General features: G+C 36.8%; 4 protein-coding genes across 6 annotated transcripts in view; 2 read left to right on the forward strand and 2 right to left on the reverse strand.

Annotated features, from left to right (window-relative positions):
• Nucleotides 1-443: 443 nt before the first annotated feature.
• On the forward strand, nt 444-4143 carry LOC134797479 (X-ray repair cross-complementing protein 5-like). Of its 2 annotated transcripts, none has more exons than XM_063769715.1 (3): nt 444-842; nt 1468-1614; nt 2384-4143. In XM_063769715.1, exons 1-3 carry the CDS (start codon nt 522-524, stop codon nt 4058-4060), a joined length of 2145 nt encoding a protein of 714 aa, XP_063625785.1. In that variant the 5' UTR covers nt 444-521; the 3' UTR covers nt 4061-4143. The 2 variants fall into 2 exon arrangements, with proteins under 2 accessions (XP_063625785.1, XP_063625786.1); XM_063769716.1 differs by having other exon boundaries at nt 444-830; nt 1459-1614.
• LOC134797482 (uncharacterized) lies at nt 4138-4963 on the reverse strand. The gene has a single exon (XM_063769719.1). The coding sequence runs from the start codon at nt 4817-4819 to the stop codon at nt 4316-4318; it is 504 nt and encodes a 167-aa protein (XP_063625789.1). The 5' UTR covers nt 4820-4963; the 3' UTR covers nt 4138-4315.
• Nucleotides 4964-5191: 228 nt separating this feature from the next.
• On the reverse strand, nt 5192-9621 carry LOC134797481 (uncharacterized). 2 transcript variants are annotated; one of them, XM_063769718.1, is made up of 6 exons: nt 9469-9621; nt 7092-7285; nt 6613-6782; nt 6440-6530; nt 5667-5840; nt 5192-5403 (listed from the first exon to the last, which is right to left on the reverse strand). In XM_063769718.1, exons 1-6 carry the CDS (start codon nt 9491-9493, stop codon nt 5248-5250), a joined length of 810 nt encoding a protein of 269 aa, XP_063625788.1. In that variant the 5' UTR covers nt 9494-9621; the 3' UTR covers nt 5192-5247. The 2 variants fall into 2 exon arrangements, with proteins under 2 accessions (XP_063625788.1, XP_063625787.1); XM_063769717.1 differs by lacking the exon at nt 9469-9621 and adding an exon at nt 7674-7756.
• Nucleotides 9622-11420: 1799 nt separating this feature from the next.
• LOC134797571 (tudor and KH domain-containing protein homolog) overlaps nt 11421-23079 on the forward strand; it is a 37888-nt gene continuing 26229 nt past the window's right edge. The window contains exons 1-4 of the mRNA XM_063769859.1: nt 11421-11607; nt 16024-16242; nt 18360-18517; nt 20240-20426. Of these exons, the coding sequence (XP_063625929.1) occupies nt 11421-11607; nt 16024-16242; nt 18360-18517; nt 20240-20426 (751 nt within the window). The remainder of the gene's footprint in view (nt 11608-16023; nt 16243-18359; nt 18518-20239; nt 20427-23079) is intronic.

The following is a 23079-nucleotide window of genomic DNA, read 5'->3' on the forward strand; positions in this document are numbered from 1 at the left end:
AAATTCAAAAGTATCACAAAACGAATGTGACAGCTGTCAGGTACAATGAAGACTGTCTTTGTCTATGTTGTCAGCGGTTTTGTGTATGGCTCAAACAAGATGAGGGCGTATGATGGACGCAGCTATTACCGCTATGGAATAGCTCCTACTCTTACATCACTTTTTAACATAACGTAATTGAATGAAACAGGACACCATCATTGTCTCACAATTACGTTGTTAACTGCAACCATCATACGTCCGCTAAAGCACAACTTGGCACAACATTGCGCAAAACGAACGAGTCGCAACTTGTTTCCCTGTTTTGTTGATGACTGAACTGACAGCAAACAAAACAGTCGGGACTGTCGGTTCTTAAATACAAAAAAGCGTAGTGTTTTAGTGGAAATTTGTACTACGTTGGAGTAGTAAAAGTAAGTTTACAAGGAATTTCCGGCAAGAGTAAGATTTTAACATCCATGGCGCAAATTGCGTGAACATTAGAATTTATTAATTTCCTTAATTTATTTTTTGTAGTTCCAATGGCGCCGAAGGTAGATCAAGGTACTATCATTATCCTAGACGTAGGAAGGAATGTATCGAAAGTGGGAGAAAAAAATGAGTCGGCAGAAGAAAACTGCAGTTTCTTTCTGAAAGCCAAAGAATGCGCTGCTCGTATCATAGAACGCAAGATAATGACCCAGGCTAAGAACTTTGTGGGTGTCACGTTATTGGGGTCCAAAACCAACAACAAAATGGCTGAGGAACTTGAGGGAGCTTTCAGGCAAATTAATGTTCTATCCCCACTGCAAACCCCTACATGGCAAATGATAAGAGATCTTCCAGAGGAGGTAAGAATTGATGTTAAATTGAATATATCCATAGTAGGCTTGTGCCTGCTCGGTCACTACAGAGAGCGCTCCGCTCTCGGTCAATCGGTCAAACGAACTAGTTCGGTCTTTTAGTTCCTTTAGTTCAGTTCGGTCGTTGAGAGCCGGGAATGAATAGGAGTCGATTTTTCATTGGTTTCTTTCCAATCTTTGGTAACTGAATACAATTCAACTTGTACGATACGATGTGTCGGTATTAAACATTAAAACACCTTAACATAATTTAAAAATGTGAAATATGTCGAAATATATTCGATTTTCCTTCATATTTTACGGGCTTAGGAGTGTCACGTCGTTCTTTCATCTCGTTCACACTCGTGCCAGCGACATTGACAACCGTTTCGTTCCGTCTATTTTACGTTTCACTCAGTCAAGCGCTCTCGAATCCCACTGAACTAAAGGACCTAAAGACCGATTAAGAGCGCGCAAAAAGATTTAGTTCCTTTCGGTCCTTGATGGGATTTCATTCTTAAGAGTTCTTAGTTCAGGACCGACTCAAGCCTAATCCATAGATAGTGTGTCTTTGCAATGTTTGTACAGTGTTTTGCCTTTTTTCTGCAATATTTATTTCTTATGACAATTATTTCAGCCATCTAAGAGCAGAGGTGACTGGTTTGATGCCCTGATTGTGGCTGCAGATCAGTTCAAGGACGAAATGGAACGAACAAATATTCTGAACAAGAAGATTATTCTGATGACTAACTTCCAGTCGCCTGCCAAAATTAATGATGACCAGGTTGAAATGGTGAGTCATTTGTATTCAATTATTTTAATTATACCTTCAAGTAGCATACATAACTTTTTTTATTTGAGTTATCACTGTTTTCAGATCAAAAAAATTCTTTCAGTTAACACTTTCAGTGCCAAGAATCTGATAGGGTTCATTTTGTATTGGAAATGGGGCACTTGGCACTAAAAGTGATGAACTTGAACAACTATTTCCACTCTTGCCACTATAAGGACCAAAGGCATAGGTATTGGCAGGAGAGTGGAGGTGAATAGGAGGGCCACATAGCAGTTAACGAAGTGGACGCGGGCCGCACTTTGTTAATATTTATGACTTTATCAGACATTGTCATTTGTCAGTATTACATACAAAATAGCCAGGGAGGCTCGCGGGCCGCTGGTTGCCGACCGCAGATGTACACAGTTGACACAGAGTGTACTAATTGCAAAAACAGTATTGAAAGAATGGATAAAAACTTGAAACTTCTTGGTCCATCTTGCAGTTGGCAAGTCGCTGGCTCAATATTACAGGGTTCTATGTTACATTTTCAAGATAGTTGAAATTCAACTTAATGTCACTCACAATGTTCAAATTACAATTCAATAAAAGTGAAACATAGAACCCTGTAATATTGGGCCAGTGAAGTGTTTGCTATTGATATGAAAAAGAGTCATAGAATGTATTGGTTCTTATGTATTCCATGAGTCTTCTCTCTCCAAATTAAGTCCGAACAGACTCTAATTCCAAAATCTTGCAACTATATTCTCAAATTCTTTTGTTTCTGCAGGTTGTAAACGGATTCAAAGAGGAGAATTTTGAAGTTGATGTCATTGGTCTTGATCTTACTGATGAAAGTCATAAAGGGGATGACATTGACTTGGCACGCCATTTTGTACAAGAGACCAAAGGTGCTACAGCTACATTTGATTATGCCATGAGATATTTGCTCTTTCATAAAAAGAAAGCTACCAGTTCTGCATGGCATTGGAATGTAGAATTGAGTATTGGCCCTAACATTAAAATTCCAATCTCTGCATTTATCAGAACGAAAGACGAACCTGTGGTAAAGCCTTGGAAGAAATCCATCAGAAATCCTGTCACATCTACTTCTAGCACTACTGAAGGGGTAATGAGAAACAAAGTTTTGGTAAACACAGAAAACTACAGCACAGTAGAAGCTGTAGATATTGTAAAAGGCTACTATTATGGCCAGCAAATAATTCCATTATCTGAATTTGATCAATCTATGCTCTATGAACCTGGCGAGAAGTCCTTATCTGTTTATGGGTTTACTCATGCTGATAATATTCAATGGGAAAATCTTAATGGAGATGGCATGCAATATATATTTGGAAGGATATCAGACAAAAAAGCTCAGTATGCAATAAGATGCCTGGCAGAGAGCCTGCATGAGTTAAATTTAGTTGGGCTTGTAAGAAGAGTATTCAACAATGGAAATGCTCCTAAGATGTTTGCTTTAATGCCAGTGATAGATCCAATAGAAGACTTTCTTTGTTTATCCCTGGCAGGAATTTGCTTTAAAGAAGACATTAAAAATATGGCATTTCCTCAAACAAAATTTAAGAAATTTGCCTGTTCCAATGAGCAAGTGAATGCTTTCAAAGATCTCATTCAAGCCATGGATTTAACTTCAGCCTATGATGACACCTTTGATGATACTGAAGCATTTCCCATTGCAGAAACGGTCAGTCCCACCATTCAGTATGTTCTGGACTGTATTGCATACAGAGCAATGAATCCAGGCAAGCCTCTACCGGAGCCTAGAGATGACATTATGATGTTGTTCAGAACACCCCCATTGATTGAGGAAAGATCTAGGGATCCAATAAATAAACTGAAACAGTTGTTACAATTGAAAAAGGTAGAAGAAAAACCAAAAAGAAAAACTAAGGCCCAAGGAAGAAATGATGCTACCATGCTGGACCAATCTGGTAATCAAGACCAATCAAATGGTGACTTAGACATGCCTAAAGTCCAACTACCTGTACTGAACAATAAAGGTTCAGTACGAATTGGAACTATAGATCCCATTGATGATTACCAAACACTTGCAAATAACGGCAAAACATTATATGATCTTGCTGCTGACATGACAGATGCTATAGAAAGCCTTGTCTATTGTAATTTGGATGGAAACTATTCCAAAGCATTAGCTGCCATGGCCTTCTTCAGACATGAATGTGTTAAAGTTGATCCATCTCCATACAACACTTGGTTGCTTACATTTAGAAGTGCACTTATATCTCGCAACAATATTGATGTTATCAACAAAATCAATGAAATGAACTTGTGTTTGATTTTTAAAGAGGAAAATCCCACAAGTACATATGATGCGGAGAATAATCACGAAGACAGTCAACTGTATGAGAATGATACTGTTCCTGATGACACAGAACTGTCTATCAAACCTGAAATAAATGATTTGTATGCTGAAATGATTTAGTTCTATTGATATGGCCATGTTACTTTTTTTCAAATGAGGTAAAGTTTATTTTGTTATGATATGAATAAAGAAGTTGATTTATATATAGTATTGTTTTATTAATTAGCTCACTTAGTGTATATTTAAAAATAATAGTTTAAATATTAGGCCTGACATTTTGTTATCATAATTTCCTTCAATTTAAATATAATATTTTTATACCAGATTTACACAATGATTTTCAACCTTAAAACACTGTCAGGTTCGAGTACATGATCATTGTACGCCAGTGGGATTGATTTCGTTCTGGGAATGCAGCAATTCCAGGAATTCTTGCAATGAAAGGTCTTCTTGGCAGTCTGTGTCCAAATCATGCTCAAGTTGCGCCTCCATGGAATTAGCGTCGGGGCTTAACACGATGTTTTCGTCCAAGACTACGTGGTTCAATCGCGACTTCAAGCTCTGTAGTATCTCTTCGAGTTCCGCACATTTATTTCGTATCGATGTGCCGAGATCCGATGCAGGGTCGATGTCGTCCAGTGTAGCGGGCTCGGAGAACGAATTTGCAGGTGTTCGCGTATGCGGCGGCTGGATCATGCTAAACAGGCTATCCGGGATCCCGTTACCGTGGCGTGCGGCGTCAGGGGACCGCGACTCCGTAAACTCGGCAAGTATTTCATCAATGATGTCTTCTGCATTTTGCCGCGGATCCACGACGTCCTCAGGCGAGTCTGACCCGCTTTCACCTCGGATCAGCTTGTTATTTGAGTCCAATTTCATCGTAGCTTACAAGTTGACTCGATACACCCAAAATATTGATTCGTTTTCAAAATAAATAATAAATAATCCACTTTGGAACAAAGTCAGATGATTGATGATAAAAATGTTGCCATATCAATAGCTTTACTTTGAATGTTGCCATATAAATGCTTTTAAACAAATCAATATTTCTTAAAACAATTCTAAAAAATATTTATATACTCTGTCAAGCCATTTCCGTCAGTACAAAAGATCAACAAATATAAAAAAATTAGGCGCGAAGAGTTATCATCCCATAAAAAATATGAATTTCGTGCCTTTCGTGTCTACTGACAAATTTGTTTGACCGGCTATAAAACTAATACATTTAGAAATATATACAGATACATAATAATTATGAAAGAAATATCCATATAAAATAACTATAATAGTATATGCAATAAGTCGTGTCAGCCGTTGGCACCCTCGCAGAAACGGCGCTGCGGAAAGTAAAGATCGAGGTAGGCTTCTTTTCTCAGCTTTTTCTGTATTTCTTCATTTGTCATTATTTTTAACGCTGCTTGGCAGCTGTTGTGTGCGTGGGCAAAGAAACAATCCCGTACAGACTGCAAAAAAGTAGGTTCGATGGAAGATATGGAATAGAATAATTAGAATCTTTAAAAGGTTTATCAGTTCAACATACTATTTTGTACCGTTCGTTGCCAGAGCGATACAGATATAACTTGTTAGATCCTCATATCCAGCTTTATGAGAGATATATAATATATGGTATGGCTAGCAACGTTTTCATATAAGTACAGGAAATCAAACCCTGGGAAAAACTTAGGAACTAAAAAAATAAAAATAAAATGTAGTAGGTATAACTCACCTTAAAATCAGCTAACTTCGCGCCTTGGAATTTGGATAGACAATGTTTGAACAACTTTTCATAATGTTCTCTGCAGAGAAAGATTCGATTCTCAAACTGCCAATAGTCCCCTTGTGCAGAACACGAGCATCCACAATATCCGCAAGCATCCAAGTTATAGGGTACACATTTGATCTGAAATACAAAAATCAATAGTAGTTTGTGTTATAAGGGATCAAAATGATATATTTCCGTCAAGGGCGTACATTGAATCCTGAGCGTAATGAGGGATTCAAGTGTTAACGCCCAAGACGAAATAATTTTGATACCGTGTGACACATACTGCTTTTCACATCAACTATGACGAAAATAAAAAAAACTTAGTGTTGACACAATTATTATGTGGTGGACCCACAATACAAGCCTTCTTGAGCTTACCGTGGGGCTTAGTCAATTTGTGTAAAATTATCCTATAATATTTATTTATTTATGTTTCAAAATATTATTCAAGCTAAAAAAATTATGCAAAAAATAACAAAAACAGTGTCCTAGAACAGAAAAGTACCACTTTGATCCCTCCTAGCAGGGAGGAAAAGTGCCACTTTGATCCCTCCTAGCGGGGAAGAAAAAGCCTTTTTCCGAATAGGTGATGTGAAAAATCATTTCCTCGCACAGAACAAGTTTAATTAGTACCTATAACTAAATTAGCAAGGGTAGAGAAACTTACCCCTATGGATCAGCTTTTATTTTGAGATAGAAACAAGACAAGACATATTTTTGAGTAGGTTTCTTACCATAACAGGGCAGCGTAAAACTTTCTTCCCAGAAAAACTATATGCAAATTTTATCTGTCTCTTCTTAAATTCCGGACAGTAATCACAAGGTCTGCAAAATTAAAGAAGTATTGAGACTCTGCTTTGATGTTCAGTATTTTACAAGAGGATCCTTATTAGATCAAAATACTGACGAGGGATAGGGATTAGCTTTGAAGATTCCCTTTCTCTGTCCGGTTTGGTTGAATGGCGCACAGTTCTGAGGAAAAGGTTTCTTAGGCGGAGGCTCCCGTGGAGGTGGCTGGTACTCGTGCCTCATTGGAAATCGTGGACCTCTCGGTCCGAGGCCGTATTTGCTGTAAAACTAAAACAAAGTGTTTCTTGGAAAGCCAATAAATAAACCAATAAGCCGACAACAATTGAAAACGAATAAGAGGAAAGTTTCAGAAATAGTGGATTTAGTTTATCTTTTATTTATTTATGTTTATTTTTTATTGTCGATTATACCCACAACCCACAAGTTTGATAAAGAAAAGACCAATACTAAACCCTTTCGCAAGCTTTGACTTCTGTATGCAAGTATATCTACGTTACCTCTATGCTATGCAGTATGCGTACTTATACAATTACACCGATTACACGGTATACAAGTAATTATTGTCAAAGTAGGTACCCTATGAGTTACATCGTAGAGCGCATCGTGACCGCCGTTATAACTCCCAGGGCCTAATTTAGGACTTCCTATCTGCGTCATACGCCTCATGAAAGTACTCATACATGGGCCTTGGGTGGGGAGGACTTCTCGGGCCAGTCCGGTGCCGAAGCAAACGCGCGGTGGATCTTTTTTCGTCACCACATATTCGAAATCTAGAAATCATAAAATGACGATAATTTTTACTTTCTAGGAATATCCTTAAGTTCCTTTTAGGGGCACATATAAGATTTTTTAGGGCGCGAGTGTATTATCACCGGCGGCTACAGGGTCCTTACAATTGACTCTATATGTATATTATATATCACGCTATGAGCCATCGTCCGATTTACCCGTCTCTCACATTATTCATTAGAAAGTGAAGGGTAGTATTTGTCAAGTGACGATGTCACGCGATCATTTTGAATAACACCATCGAGGTGGTGCAGGTGGATCCCGACTCCCGAGACATTCGCCTCAGTAGGTATTTTTGGACGATTAAATCACTCACTCAATATCTACTAAAACAATTGTTTTTCACTTAATTAACAACAGACACATTACCGCCATAGGAAGCCTCGTGCATGTTATTCGGACGCAAATATCGGCGAGCATACGGACGTTGCATGATTATACCGTTAAACCCTACTTGTTCTAAGTAAAAGCATGCATTACTAGAGGAAGTAAAGTTTACTGGATTCTACGCAAGTCAGCTGGCGACTGAGAGTCGCGGGGGTTTCGTGACGATTGTGTGCACAATAAAAATATGACGAATCCGGCTATTACGCTTTTATTGGGGCGCACGTTCAATAGTCGGTTGAGCACATCGCCGGTTTTTTGTGGGACATGCATGTGTATAAATTGATGAATAATAATAAAGAATAATTCAAATTACTAGAGGTAACTTTAGATTCAATAGAACGTTTTTTTATGTACCTATACTATATTACTATACACATACAATTAAAAAATCAAGACTCATCGTGAGGAAAGCGGATTAATCCCGATGAGGGCAATGAGACCTAGTTTTTCCTCTGGGTTGCCGGTTGGAAGATTAAATGTCACTTTCGTAAAAATTTATAGAGCCTGTGTCAATTCTTGGGTTTAGGTTACCGGGCGGACCCCGAGCAGCGGCAATTGCCGCGATAACGCTGGGAAGAGGAAGATGATAACTCGGGAACGACAGACTATAGGCCATAGGCTCTCGAAAAGTGTGATATACTTAGGAGGATTTGTACAAGTACTTACAAGGATAATCCCATATTTTTCGCAAGAAATCACTTCCGCGCGAGTTATCGACTGCTTATAATCATTCCTAAGTATGTTTTATTATATAAGTTATAACTATGGGATAGAAGTCCTACTTTTTATCCAATAGGACGTGGTAACTATCGCAAATCGTGTATTCAAATTATGAAACAACATTTTTATGGAAATTAATGAATATCATGAAAACCGGGCAAGTGCGAGTCGGACTCGCGCACGAAGGGTTCCGTACCATAATGCAAAAAAAAAAAAAAAAACAAAAAAAAAAGCAAAAAAAAGCGGTCGCCCATCCAAGTACTGACCACTCCCGACGTTGCTTAACTTTGGTCAAAAATCACGTTTGTTGTATGGGAGCCCCATTTAAATATTTATTTTATTCTGTTTTTAGTATTTGTTGTTATAGCGGCAACAGAAATACATCATCTGTGAAAATTTCAACTGTCTAGCTATCACGGTTCGTGAGATACAGCCTGGTGACAGACAGACGGACGGACGGACGGACGGACGGACAGCGAAGTCTTAGTAATAGCAAAGAGGATTTGAAGTAGAGAGTTACTGTCATGGTAAATTATGTAGCTACAGTTCATTTACTGCCATCTTTCGACAGAAGATTAAATCTGTTTGAACGCCATTTGACTTTGATCCTTATTCTTTAACTGATATGTGTTAACTTTTTAAATATTAATATAACCGCCATCTACTCGAGCATAGGCTGAAGGTTGTGGCGCCATCGCTTGAAAACATGGAACTATATACCTTTGGCCTATAGTCGAGTAGATGGCGTGAATATTAATATTTAATAAGTTAACACATATCAGTGAAAGAATAAGGATCAAAGTCAAATGGCGTTCTAACAGTTTTATGTTCTGTCGAAAGATGGCAGTAAATTTACAGTGGCTACATAATTTACTTGGACAATCTGTCTCTATAGACTTTATTCTCTTTGGTAATAGGGTCCCGTTTTACCCTTTGGGTACGGAACCCTAAAAAACGGTCATGATTCATAACTACAACCTTACGAATATGGGCATGTAATGTACGCATACCATACCTAACCGAATATTGAATCAGTTGCGTTTTCTATTTTTCTTACCTTCAGTGATATCCCACGCTGCCATTTAGTTGTTCATATTTTTTACTTTAAAACCACATGATTGAACTGAAAAGAGATAAGGAATTCGTTGGGTATCATGGACACACTTAAATTAGAGGTAGACGTGGGAAAATTAAAGCTGCAGAACCAAATTGGCTAATTTAAATAAAAATTGCGAAGAGACTATTGCAAGGATCCAAATATGGCACGCGATCACGCTTATTATGTAAATTGAAATAGGAATAAGTTACTTAAATAACTCTACGAGCTTTTATGGAGATGTATGTGAATTATTGCAATTTTTTTAACTGGAATAAAACGCTTATCTGTACCTAAATGCATTTTCAAAATATTATTGACAGATATACTTACATGTATTACTATTATTGACATTAATTTGTCAAATCACACGAGTAACCACATTATTTTATTATGTCTGATAGGTCTTTTTAGGGTTCCGTACCCAAAGGGTAAGAATGGGACGCTATTACTAAGACTCCTCTGTCCGTCTGTCTGTCCGTCCGTCTGTCTGTCTATCACCAGGCTGTATCTCACGAACCGTGATAGCTACACAGTTGAAATTTTCGCAGATGATGTATTTCTGTTGCCGCTACACTATAACAGCTTAGCAAATACTAAAAACAAAATAAAAATTTAAGTGACCCCAAGTGGTCCCATACAACAAACGTGATTTTTTTGCAGTTTATTGCGTAATGGTACGGAACCCTTCGTGCGCGAGTTCGACTCGCACTTAGCCGGTTTTTATTTTAATCACAAGTTGATCACATCGCAAATTTAATGTTAATATTTTCTTTAATTATGGCGCGCAGCGTAACCGATCCGATATTGAAGTGCAAAAGCCCGCCAATAATAACTTCAGTCAGTATGTTTGAGGTACATTTAAAATCATCGTTAATGAATAATGTCATCACGTTGTCAAGTGGTTGTCAGTAGCGAGTTAGCAAAACGCAAAAACGATGCGATGACAATGTGCTAAACATTACGAGCGAACGAAACGCGATTGAAAGTTCCGCCGTTTTTCATTCATATCTATTCTATTTACGATTTTTATGTGGTGGTAATGCGTGTTGTGATAAGAAATTAACAAATTGCATTTAAAACACGCGGAAAACTTTCTAGGAAACGGTATGTAAAATATTATTTTATTTTCCTGAAACTAATTGCACATTTCTCAAAGTTGTCTTATTGCGGGTGTCACATTACTTTCAGTGAAGTAATTTTTATGTTATTATGTCATAGCTGGCAATAGAATACTTGACTTCAAGTATTTACGAAGTTACACTTATTTCGTTAATTATTTCAGTATTGTAACTTGACAAGTAGAAATTCATTGCTCCATTGACAAAATTTGCTTTCACCCTGCAAGTGCCTAAACAAAGTATAAGCTAGTTTTTTTAACAGCAACTAACGAATAGATTACTTTCCGGTGTAGTTTATAGTGAAACTAATTTATGTATTACATGCAGTATTGTTGGTGTTTGTTGGTTAAAGTGTTACTAATTTCAAGGCCATTAATTTTGTCACACAACTTTAAGAATTGTTAGTAACTTTGTCTCTTAAACCTTACTTAATTTCTAAGCTATGCTTTAATATTTGTCTAACTGTTACTAATCCACAGTATTTTAAGCTACAACATATATTTCGTATTATAATCCTCAAAGCTAAGTACTTCATAAATTATCTTTGATAGTTGTTAAAAAAATAGGAATAATTAATTGAATATTAAATTATTTATTAAGTAGAATACTTAATTATTAAGAATTAAGGTTAGGTACTATGAGTAATCTTACAAAATATAAGTGTATAGGTTAGACTTTAGTTCCCTATTCCTCATCTTAGCTGCATCCAGTGGGCTCTGGCTGTAATTCCTTTAAAAGATATGACCATAGATATTGTAAAATTAATTTAATAAAATCCAATTGTTGCAGACAATGCCTGTTGCCGCTAAATTCATAGTGCCAGCTGCCCTTGGCTTGTCTCTAGTCACTGTCACAGCTTTGGTGGTGTACTATGTCTTCAAGAAGGACGAGGAGTCCGGAGACTCCAAGCCCATCGCAACTTCTCGGGTGAACACCATTGAAGTCAATGTTCCTAAAAGTCTGGTCCCTGCTTTAATTGGTAAGTATTTTTTATATCGTAATTACCCTTCTAAAATTGGCAGTTGGATTTGAAATATTGTAGGAAATATGATTGTTTTTTTGTTTTGTATGAAACAAAAGAAATGCGCCTCTATTCCAATTCAAAATTACTTATTTATTTTACATTGTCTGCATGTTAGTCCTAAGATATATTATAAAAATTGTATTCTCATGTAAGCGAATTTTGTAAATTCTTTTTGAGAATAAAGTTCTTAAACCATAAAATGGTTTAACATTGGGTTTATAACACCTAGACTCAATATGCATTACAATTTACATTCTGTTATAAGAGCCCATCAACATGCACACTAGCACAACTGCTAAATAATCGTGATTATTTCAATTTAACGATAGGTATTTAAAAAAGGAGGCTGCTCGATCTATGCATCCAAAGTTAAAATGGCCGTTTTTGTTTTGAGTTCATAGATCGACGAATCCAGCAACATAAAAACTAGTCGGATGTATTCAAAAGGTACTTAAATTCAAAATACAGTATGTAGCGGCCTCCTTTTTTAAATATCTTTTGTTAACTTTAAGTAATCATGATTATTTAGCAGTGGCGCTAGTGTGCATGTTGATGAGCTCTTAATCTAATTAGAATCTTTCATAATACAAATAAAGTAGCATTTGTTGTGTTCCACTGCTTTCTTAAATAAACTAAATTCATCCCAATTTACTGTACAACATGGCTCATATTAAAAATAGGAATATTTTATATGCTGGTTTAGTACTTTGTGTAGGACTCTGGGCCTTACAACCATACAGGAAAGTCATAAAATATACTATATATCATCACATCATATGTCAGTCACCTGGTTGTTTTGTTGTATGTTTTCAGAGGCATGAGAATGATCTTAATGTTTTGTATGCCTTGGCCTTGACCCATAACATAAATAGAAAATTTAAATAGCAATTTTTAACGCTGGCTTCAAGGTTACTGGTGACGAGCCTCGACAGCAACAGTCCAAATATATCAATATATTGTAGAAAGAAACATTGTAAGCTGGTTTGGGGTAACTTTGAAAGCGGGGTAATTTTAAAATTTGGTAATATCTACTAAAATGTCTAAACTAGTACTGTCTACACTGCTGGTAAAACAGTAAAGAAGATACCTTTATTAAGCAGTAGTATGAATTTTGACGAAGTATGAAGTGAATCTAGTTTAATAGATATCAGTGATTTTTTAAATTACCCCAATGTCGAAAGTAACCCCAATGCAGCTCATTAAGTCATTATAATAAATTCGGAGGTCTGAATTCAATATGCTAATAATTTCACTATAATCAAATGTGACCTAATTTAGGCTCTTTATCTTATAAGGATAAATATGTTTTATAGCTGTGCAATAAGTGGCACTTAATCAAAATTCTATTTTCAAGTAATATATTTGCAAAAGATTTAAATATGAATGATTTGTTTTGTGTATGTGTTTGATCATAAATTCTACCTTATTAGGTGATTACATTTCGATTTCAAATTAGTTTGGCCAGAGACTGTCTCATTTCAAACATAGAGAGAATCATACTGTATTTTTCTTACGCTAGTAATAGCACCCAAAAGAAAGAGATCAATATAGTTTTTTATGTCCTTATATTTACTGACAAATTTGGTTTGCCAGACTATTATAATATAGTTCATTATCCTGAAAGTGCATTTATTAAAAGTTTTAGCTGTCTAAAAATTTAAAATGTTTATGTATTGTAGATTATACAATTACCCTCATACAATTTTAATTCGCTTGGAGTTTTGCATATACATACATCAAAATCTTTTAGCAACAATTCATCATATTTTGGCCTCATTATCTGCCTCAGGATAAATATACTTTATGACTTGTAGATAAGTGGCATAATATCATAATTCTATTGAAGCGTGGCTAGAAATATATTCATGACTTAAGATATTACTCACCTCCACTTGTGTCCACGAGCATTCCATAGAATAATTGCTGCTTTACAACAATATTTGTATATGTGTAGTCTACATATAAATAGAAATTGTCTAAATGTAGTCTGGTGTGATGCCATGCATTGGGTACCTATTTATAGTCTGTATCTTTAGGTATTTAAAAAAGAGTAAACAAAATCTACCCTCAAATGGCTTCTTAAGCCAGTTGAGGGTAGATGATAACATTACACGATCAAATAATGTAGGTTGAATCATGGTCTAATAAAACATGGTCTTCTATTCCCAGAGTGACACGGGCCTACGTCACAATAACATTGCCACTTTATTTCAACATAACATGTTACATGGGTACATTATAGCTATGGTTAATAAGTTAAAATATTTCTTTATAATTTTATAATTTACATTTATAATTTATTTTATCTTAAATTTTACAATTACACGTCATTTTTAATTATTCGTTAGCAATATCTTCCGATTCACGAAAGAAATTTCAGACGTTCGGGTAATTCTGTTTACATTACTGGCAACACAGGATAGCGCTGTCACATTTGACAATTCGGATCTAGATAACTTCATGCCCTGACCGTCATCCTTGTCGAACGCGTGTTAATTGTTATTTCCTTCTCGCTCAGTGTCAGCAGTCGCAGTGTTTTCCAAACTTTTCACGTCGTAAGCTTGGTAATTAATGTGTAACTGTGAATTAGTTTTTTAAACGTTTGTCTTGTATAGATAAATAAAGTTTAATTTAATACATTAGATTTGTTTTATTTTACTATGTTTCTACATGAATAACTTAAAATTAATGCCGTTAAAATAATTTTCACCGTTGGTTAAAGTTCTCCCACATTTTAAAGTTTGAGAACCTGTAAACAGCATGATGACGTAGGCCCGTGTCAGTTAGGTCATACGCGAATCTCGGAATAGAGTACCAGGCGGAGTATATTATTATACCATGGGTTGAATTAAGTCAGGCCGTTCCGTGACAGATCCAGGTGGTTTTGTATTTGGTTGGTTAATCAATAAATGTTATAACTACCCGGAAATGTCCTGTAAATGTAATTATTTGTTTACTTTTATTTAAGTACCTAAATATACAGAGTATAAAGGGTAAAAAGGGACCCTATTACTAAAACTCCGCTGTCTGTCTGTCACCAGGCTCCAATTTCACCACGGTGACAGGTGCGACAATTGTAAAACATCACTGTTGCTGACGTCACAGGCATCCATGGGCTACGGTTACCGCTTACCATCGGGCGGGCCGTATTCCTGTTTGCCACCATCATTGTTTTATTAAAAAAAAACTTTATTATATCGGAAAAAAACAGATATTTCTCTTGCTAAGTTTATGACAATTGTCACAAGAAACACTACAATTGTCACGAAATTCCGACATATAACTCATTACCTGTCAAGAATTACCTACAATTCTTCTAAATCTTGACAATTGTCAGAAACTTCGCAAAAGAAATATCTGTTTCTTTCCGGTATAATAAAGTTTTTTTTAATAAAACAATGACGGTGGCAAACAGGAATACGGCCCGCCCGATGTTAAGCGGTAACCGTAGCCCATGGATGCCTGTGACGTCAGCAACAGTGATTTTACAATTGTCGCACCTGTCACCGTGGTGAAATGGGGGCCAGGCTGTATCTCATGAACCATGATAGCTAGACAGTTGAAATTTTCACAGATGATGTATGTCTGTTGTCGCTATAACAACAAATACCAAAAACAAAACAAAATAAATATTTAAGTGGGGCTCCCATACAACACACGTGATTTCTTTTGCCGTTTTTTGCGTAATAGTACGGAACCCTTCGTGCGCGAGTTTTTTTTTTGTTAGTTCTTAAGGTTGCACATACGCTTTGTTTGTACTTTTTCTCTTATTAGAAATTATTAAAATACTATCTTTTAACTTAATTAGTACTATCGCCCACACTCTCAACTGTCCATCGTTGGACCTTAATCCTTATGCCTTTTGTAATAAGGTCCACCGATGGACAGTCGAGTGTTGCTGTTTTACTAGGTGGGACTTACAAGATTATCCTCCTGAGTCTAAATGTACATTACAATGTACATATTCATGCAATCTAATTTGAACTTTTCATGAACCAAATAAAGTAGCATTTCTTTTGATCCATTTTTTTTACTGTGAATAAAGCATTTATTACAACAATCATAAGTAATACATAGGCAAAGGGTTAGGTAATACATATGTGGGTAGGGTAGAAAAGTGGTTTCAATCAATGTGTGGAAGGGCGGCACCGTCGTCGAACCCAAGCCACCTGGCGGTGGACTTAAACCGGTGGCGTGTGCCTCGGATACACATGCTGGTGGCGCGTATAACGGCGATACTGATCCTACATCTCGGCCAGTCCATTATTTTCTTTTGATCCATTGATTTTTAAAACAAACGAATAGAACAAGGTTCAAATTAAAAGTTGTATCACTCTCTATGGTGGTTCTTACGAGATTATATATTTACAGGTCGCAGTGGTGCTAACATAAAGGAAATAGAACACAAATCCGGTGCCAAGATAAACTTCAAGAAGTTCCCTGACAAAGACTACGACATATGTGTGATACGGGGCGAGAGCCACACCTCGCAGACGGCTGAGAACCTTATAAGGGAGTTCATGAAACAGCAGCCCGTGATTGTGGAAGATACATTGGTTGTGCCCAACTGGGCTTGTGGCAGGATCATAGGTGAGTTACTTCTTATTCTACACTCTAGATCAGTGAAAACGGATCTATTTCCTGGACAAAGACTACGACATGTGTGATACGAGGCGAGAGCCACACCTCGCAGACGGCTGAGAACCTTATAAGGGAGTTCATGAAACAGCAGCCCGTGATTGTGGAAGATACATTGGTTGTGCCCAACTGGGCTTGTGGCAGGATCATAGGTGAGTTACTTCTTATTCTACACTCTAGATCAGTGAAAACGGATCTATTTCCTGGACAAAGACTACGACATGTGTGATACGAGGCGAGAGCCACACCTCGCAGACAGCTGAGAACCTTATAAGGGAGTTCATGAAACAGCAGCCCGTGATTGTGGAAGATACATTGGTTGTGCCCAACTGGGCTTGTGACAGGATCATAGGTGAGTTACTTCTTATTCTACACTCTAGATCAGTGAAAACGGATCTATTTCCTGGACAAAGACTACGACATGTGTGATACGAGGCGAGAGCCACACCTCGCAGACAGCTGAGAACCTTATAAGGGAGTTCATGAAACAGCAGCCCGTGATTGTGAAAGATACATTGGTTGTGCCCAACTGGGCTTGTGGCAAGATCATAGGTGAGTTATTTCTTATCCTAAATTCAAGAGCAGTAAAACAAATTAAGAAAATACATTTATTTAACGCCACAACATAGTACATTAAAACCACAAGAATATGAAAAAAAAACATTAGACGTTAAAATAGGATAATGCCGCGGCAATCAGTGGCGCTGAGTTTCATTGAAGGTGAAAGGATCACTTTGGAAACATTCGTTCGTTTCGTTCATTCAAAAGATGATAGTGTACTGACCTCACCATTTCGTTCATCAAGGGCGGCCCTTAGTGGTGCGGGCCGTGTGACAAAGGTCCAACCTCGAACACCGAAGTTCGCAAATTGCGGGCATCTTTCTCTGTCATTCTAATTACGCCTTAATTGGATTAAAAACAAACATGCGCGCAATTTACGAACTTCGGTGCTTGCGGTAGACCCTCAGAACTGACCGTTGAAATGGGAGAGATGCTGAAATGAACCAAAAAGGCCTGTTTTGAGGTTTGGGCGCTATAGGCTGTATCTTTATGTATTTAAATAAACGTAAACAGACAATTTGTTAATTTTCGGGTAGTTATAACATTTATTGGTTAACCAACCAAATACAAATCGCCTGGATCTGTCTCTGAACGATCTGACTTTAACCTACATGCATGGTCTAATAAAACATGGTCTTCCATTCCCAGAGTGACACGCGATTACGTCACAATAACATTGCCACTTTATTTCAACATAACATGTTACATGGGTACATTATACCTATGGTTAATAAGTTAAAATATTTCTTTATAATTTTCATTTATATGTATTTTAGCTTAAATTTTACAATAACACGTCATTTTTAATTACTCGTTAGCAATATCTTCCGATTCACGAAAGAAATTTCAGACTTTCGGGTAATTCTGTTTATACTACTGGCAACACAGGATAGCGCTGTGGACATTTGACAATTCGGATCTAGATAACTTCATGCCCTGACCGTCATCCTTGTCGAACGCGTGTTAATTGTTATTTCCTTCTCGCTCAGTGTCAGCAGTCGCAGTGTTTTCCAAACTTTTCACGTCGTAAGCTTGGTAATTAATGTGTAACTGTGAATTAGTTTTTTAAACGTTTGTCTTGTATAGATAAATAAAGTTTAATTTAATACATTAGATTTGTTTTATTTTACTATGTTTCTACATGAATAACTTAAAATTAATGCCGTTAAAATAATTTTCACCGTTGGTTAAAATTCTCCCTCATTTCAAAGTTTGAGAACCTGTAAACAGCATGATGACGTAGGCGCGTGTCAGTTAGGTCATACGCGAATCTCGGAATGGAGTACCAGGCGGAGTATATTATTATACCATGCCTACATGTAATGTTTTCATCTATCCTCAACTGGCTTAAGGAGCCCTTTGAGGGTAGATCATTTATTTATGTATTTAAATATAATATTTATGCACTTAAAAATACAGAGTATAGTCGATAAGATTTCGCGCTACAGAAAAAAGGGTAGGGCTACCACTTGATACAGTAGATTTTATATAAAACGTTTTTATTTTAGGCTCAGGCGGTGAGACAATCAACGATATCAGCCACCGCAGCGGAGCTCGAGTCAAAGTAGAGGGGCCCCCAACGGCCGACAACGCATCGCAGAGGCATGTCACCTTCCGAGGCACCAAGGAACAAATCGAGGTTGCCAAGGGGCTGGTATCAAACTGTGTAAGTAAGTTTTTATATAATGACAGGATAAAGGTCAAAGAGGGGCCTCCAACGGCTGACAGTGTATCGCAGACGCATGTCACCTGCGTGACCTAAGAGCAAGTCGAGGTCGCTAAGGGACTGTGTAAGTCACATTTCGATAGAAGGTTTTACTATGTTCACGTTATTCCACACATACCTACTTATATTAAAGTCAGAACTGAATATGTTCAATTTGGCTCACTGGAAAGACATCGAAATTAGTTCCAAATTGTCCATCGGATATGTTTGAAGCCAGTCACTGGTACAATACAAGTACAAATCGTTATGTGACAACCAAAAGTCACTAACTATTGTAACTAATACTTCAAGTTCAGATAAATAGTAAACCCTACTAGAAGCAAAACAAGGTTGATTTTAGTTCAATATTTTTTTGCAATAGTGCATTTTCGTTGTTATCTGACGAAATTCAAATCCATTTGAATCACCACAACCGCTCAGGGACTTTAAGAATAGGCGTGTTTGATCTTTTTTCAAATAACAAATACTTTTTTCATATCACCTATTCGAAAAAGGGCTTTTTCTTCCCCGCTAGGAGGGATCAAAGTGGCACTTTTCTTTCCTGCTAGGAGGGGTGTGTAATGTTTAATATAATTATAAAAAATCTATCATACATTTCTTATAACGCCATTTGATATATTATTGTATGTTATAATGTAATTTTTATAATACGTTTCCTTTATTATATAGTGATTTTATCTAAACTGTCATTGATATAATGCCTAATGTAATATAATTTTCAAATAGTATATAGACATGTTTTATAATGACATTTGTTATATTATATTTTTGTATAACGTAATACTTCATACAATTTTATCAAGTATAAATACATATATCGTATAATTTTTTTTGTCATATTTCATTTAGTGATAACGTAAAGTTTTACATACTTTTTATAACAAGTACGTAGGCCTACTGCTTTTGCTAGCTATTTTATTCTAGGGAGGTCGCAGTTCTAACCTAACCTACTTTTTCAAGGTTTTCGTTCTGCGGGGGCCGCAGTTCAAACCTAACCTAAACCACTTTTTTGATAGAATATTTTATTCTACGGCGGGTTAAAGTTCTAACCTAACCTAACCCTCCTTTTGTTAGGTAGTTATTCGTTTGTGCGGAGTCGCAGTTTCAACCTAACCTAACCCATTTATGTCATGCAACTATTATGCTACATAAATAATTATGTGATGTCACTTGTTATAACAAATAATATGCTTTAGAGTATGTAATAATTATGGCAATGTATATTAGACGAAGTGTAAATATACCTTATGACCACTATACCAATAATAACATTATGTATACCGTTAATTAGGTATTACGGTAGTATGACATTTATAACGTTATTGAAAATAACGATATATCAAACTATAATATATGAAAAGTAATTATAACAAATGTAATGCACCCTGCTAGGAGGGATCAAAGTTGTACTTTTCTGTTCTAGGACACGATTTTTTTTAGTCCAATAATACATATTTTGGAACATAACAATTTCCTCATAGTTGATGTGAAAAGCAGTATGTGGCACACGGTATCAAAATTATTTCGTCTTGGGCGTTAACACTTGAATCTCTCATTACGCTCAGGATTCTACTTTAGAATCCATCGCTTCGTTCAATGTACGCCCTTGACGGAAATATATAATTTTGATCCCTAGTAACACAAACTACTAAAATCCACCAGGTGGCTCAAGAGAAATGCCGTCGCGAAATCGAACAGTCAAAGCGCAGTCCGCGTCACGTCCAAGTACAACCAGCCACGAGCGCAGCGGGGGCAGCGCAGGCGGGCGCGGGCACGGAGGCGCGGGCGGGCGGCGACCACGTGGAGGAATCGCCAGGTGACCCCAAACGCGTCAAGTATAAGCGGAATGGTAAGAATTGCTAACCGCATGGTTTTGTTTGTATTGTCTTGTATCAGTCGATGGCGTAATAAGGTATTGTTTTAAAAGTTTCGGCGGTGGTTCGCGCGACTCTGTCAAAATGTTTAGACTTGAACTGTTTTGGACGACAGCGGCGGCGGCAGTTGCCGTCGATGGCGTGCAAATAATCCGCGGCCTAAGAGACAATAACGCTATATTCACATAGACTATTGTGTGGATATCATAGATCCACAGACAAGACATCCTCCTGACTGAGCATAGTAGCTCTACCCCCTCTGCCACAAATACGGTAGTACTCCATTTTCGAGTCGAAAGTGTCTTTGTGTGACGTCCGTGTCTGAACGGACCAATCACGGCACGAGACCCCGCTCACCTCGTCCCCCGCACCCCCGTATTTTTGGCAGCATCGGTTTCATGAAATAATTGCTCTAAACTCCGTCTAGAGGATTCCTAGTCTATGCATAGATCATATAAAATTGACAGAACCTTGTTACGCCCACAACTGTAGCACGGGTAAAATAATCAAAAACAATAATTTTGACTCTGGATTCTCTGGAAGTATTTTTATACTCAAATTATTTTACCCTGGCTAAGCGTGTTCTTATTAACATAAATATATACATTAAATTATATTTTAAATAAATAAATTAAAGCTTTAAAGAAGATAAGTAAAAATCTCTAAAATAATTACTTATTATGAAAAGAACATGATACACATCTATAGTTTGTGAAAGGGCTGTCTCATTTCCATCATAGACAGAGAGAATCATACTATCTTTGTCTTACACTAGTACTAGCAGTACTAGCACCCAAAAGAAAAGGATGAGTATAGTTTTCGTGGTTCTTACTGACTGACAAATTGGTTTGACCAACTATACCTACATATAACTCTATGCTATTATGCAGTTGTAATTTGTATTGTACTGTAATACTAAATAAATAAATGAACAATAATGTATTCTCCAAGATCGGAAGATACATAACCATGTAACTTCATTATTTAAAGTCATATGAGAAAAGGAATCCCAAAAAATCGGTATATTACGATATATTTTGATACGGTGGTGTAGCTCGGTAACTATAATATATAGTTTTTTGTCGATTCAGTATTTAAAACTACATACTAAAGTTAAATAAAATCTAAATGGGATGAAATTAGATCGTTTTGTACACATATTTAATTACACAAACGGGTTTACCGCGATATAATTTCATTGTTTTAATCAAAATCATAATTGTTTTGTTTCATTGTTCAATGAAATTATATCGCGGTAGACCCGTTTGTGTAATTAAATATGAAATTAATTGCCCAATTTTTTTAAAGTTGTACCAAAAAATATATGTCATTCGATTGTCATTCGTTAATACGGCGATGACGTAAACATTACATCATAGCACCTCCACCGTTACTCGTGACACTTGGATTATACGAGTACCTACATGTTGACCGGACAAATATTTGCGAATTGTTACATTGTCGACCTCACGTCTCTCCGGTGTTAATTTACAATCCCAACTCGCACACGGCTCAGTAGCTCAAGGATGACGATTATTTAGTAACTGGAGACGTCATGGCTGTCATTTTCTGTACAAAGCAGTCTGCCGATTTTTGCGGGGGATGGGACTTCAAATGTATTGCTATTTCTACATGATTTGTACGTAACGTACAAATAGCCATGTCAGTCCATACAAAAGTTTGCACAATTGTGCAAGCTTTTCGGCAAAGGGGTAAGCTCTTAAAGGCGACTCCAGTTATTAAATGCTCTAAGCTCAAGGATGACGATTATTGAGTCGCTTTTGTAAAGTGTCATCGTTGATATGATTAGCTGGTCAATTTTAAACCTTGTTGCAAATAGATAAGGTCTTCCTATGGTCGATAGTAAAACCTACCTTTTTGTTTATACCTAATTAAAAGGGCCATATTTTACAAAGTCACAAGGATTAACACCAAAAAAAGTATGAATATCTTGGTAAAGGGTATGTTAACCTTTATTGTAAGTACATAAGACAGGTTAAGACACAATAAAACAAAATATATTCAAAATGTATTGTGTGGAAGTAATAGGGAATATTACGCGAAACTCTGCGTAGGGGGCGCTACTACCACACAATACATCACAATCTGGGGGTCTACCGCGAAACAAGAAAATCGAAATTTCGTTATCTAACCTCTGTATCTCTGTATGATTTTCGCGTTTCCCGGTAGGCCCTTGTTAACAAACCGCCTTGATCCATCAATGTCATATTTTATTGTCTGTGAAAACTTGTCAAAAACAGTTTAAGGCACAGTATGTATAAGTTACTCGATGGTTTACTAACTAGTTTAGTGCTGCACTCTGGCGGGAGAACATTGCAATAATACCCCGTATTGCTCTTTATGGATAAGACCGCCGGTTGTATACCTGCGACGTAAACGTCCCGAGGTTTAGAAAGCGCTAAAATTATTTGTAAAATCATCAGCCTTCATCATCATGAAGGAGATTTTTGGACCCATTGTTTGAAAATTATGATGTAAGTTTTGGTTGATCCCCGTATTTGTCCCCCTGTTGTGATGTCCTAACTTATCCCCTATATAGTTTGGTTTTTGTGATAATACCTTATGTAGGTTTGTCAAGACGTTGAACTTCGTAAAACACATTTACAC

The sequence above is a fragment of the Cydia splendana genome, chromosome 15, assembly GCF_910591565.1.
Source record: "Cydia splendana chromosome 15, ilCydSple1.2, whole genome shotgun sequence".
NCBI lineage: Eukaryota > Metazoa > Arthropoda > Insecta > Lepidoptera > Tortricidae > Cydia > Cydia splendana.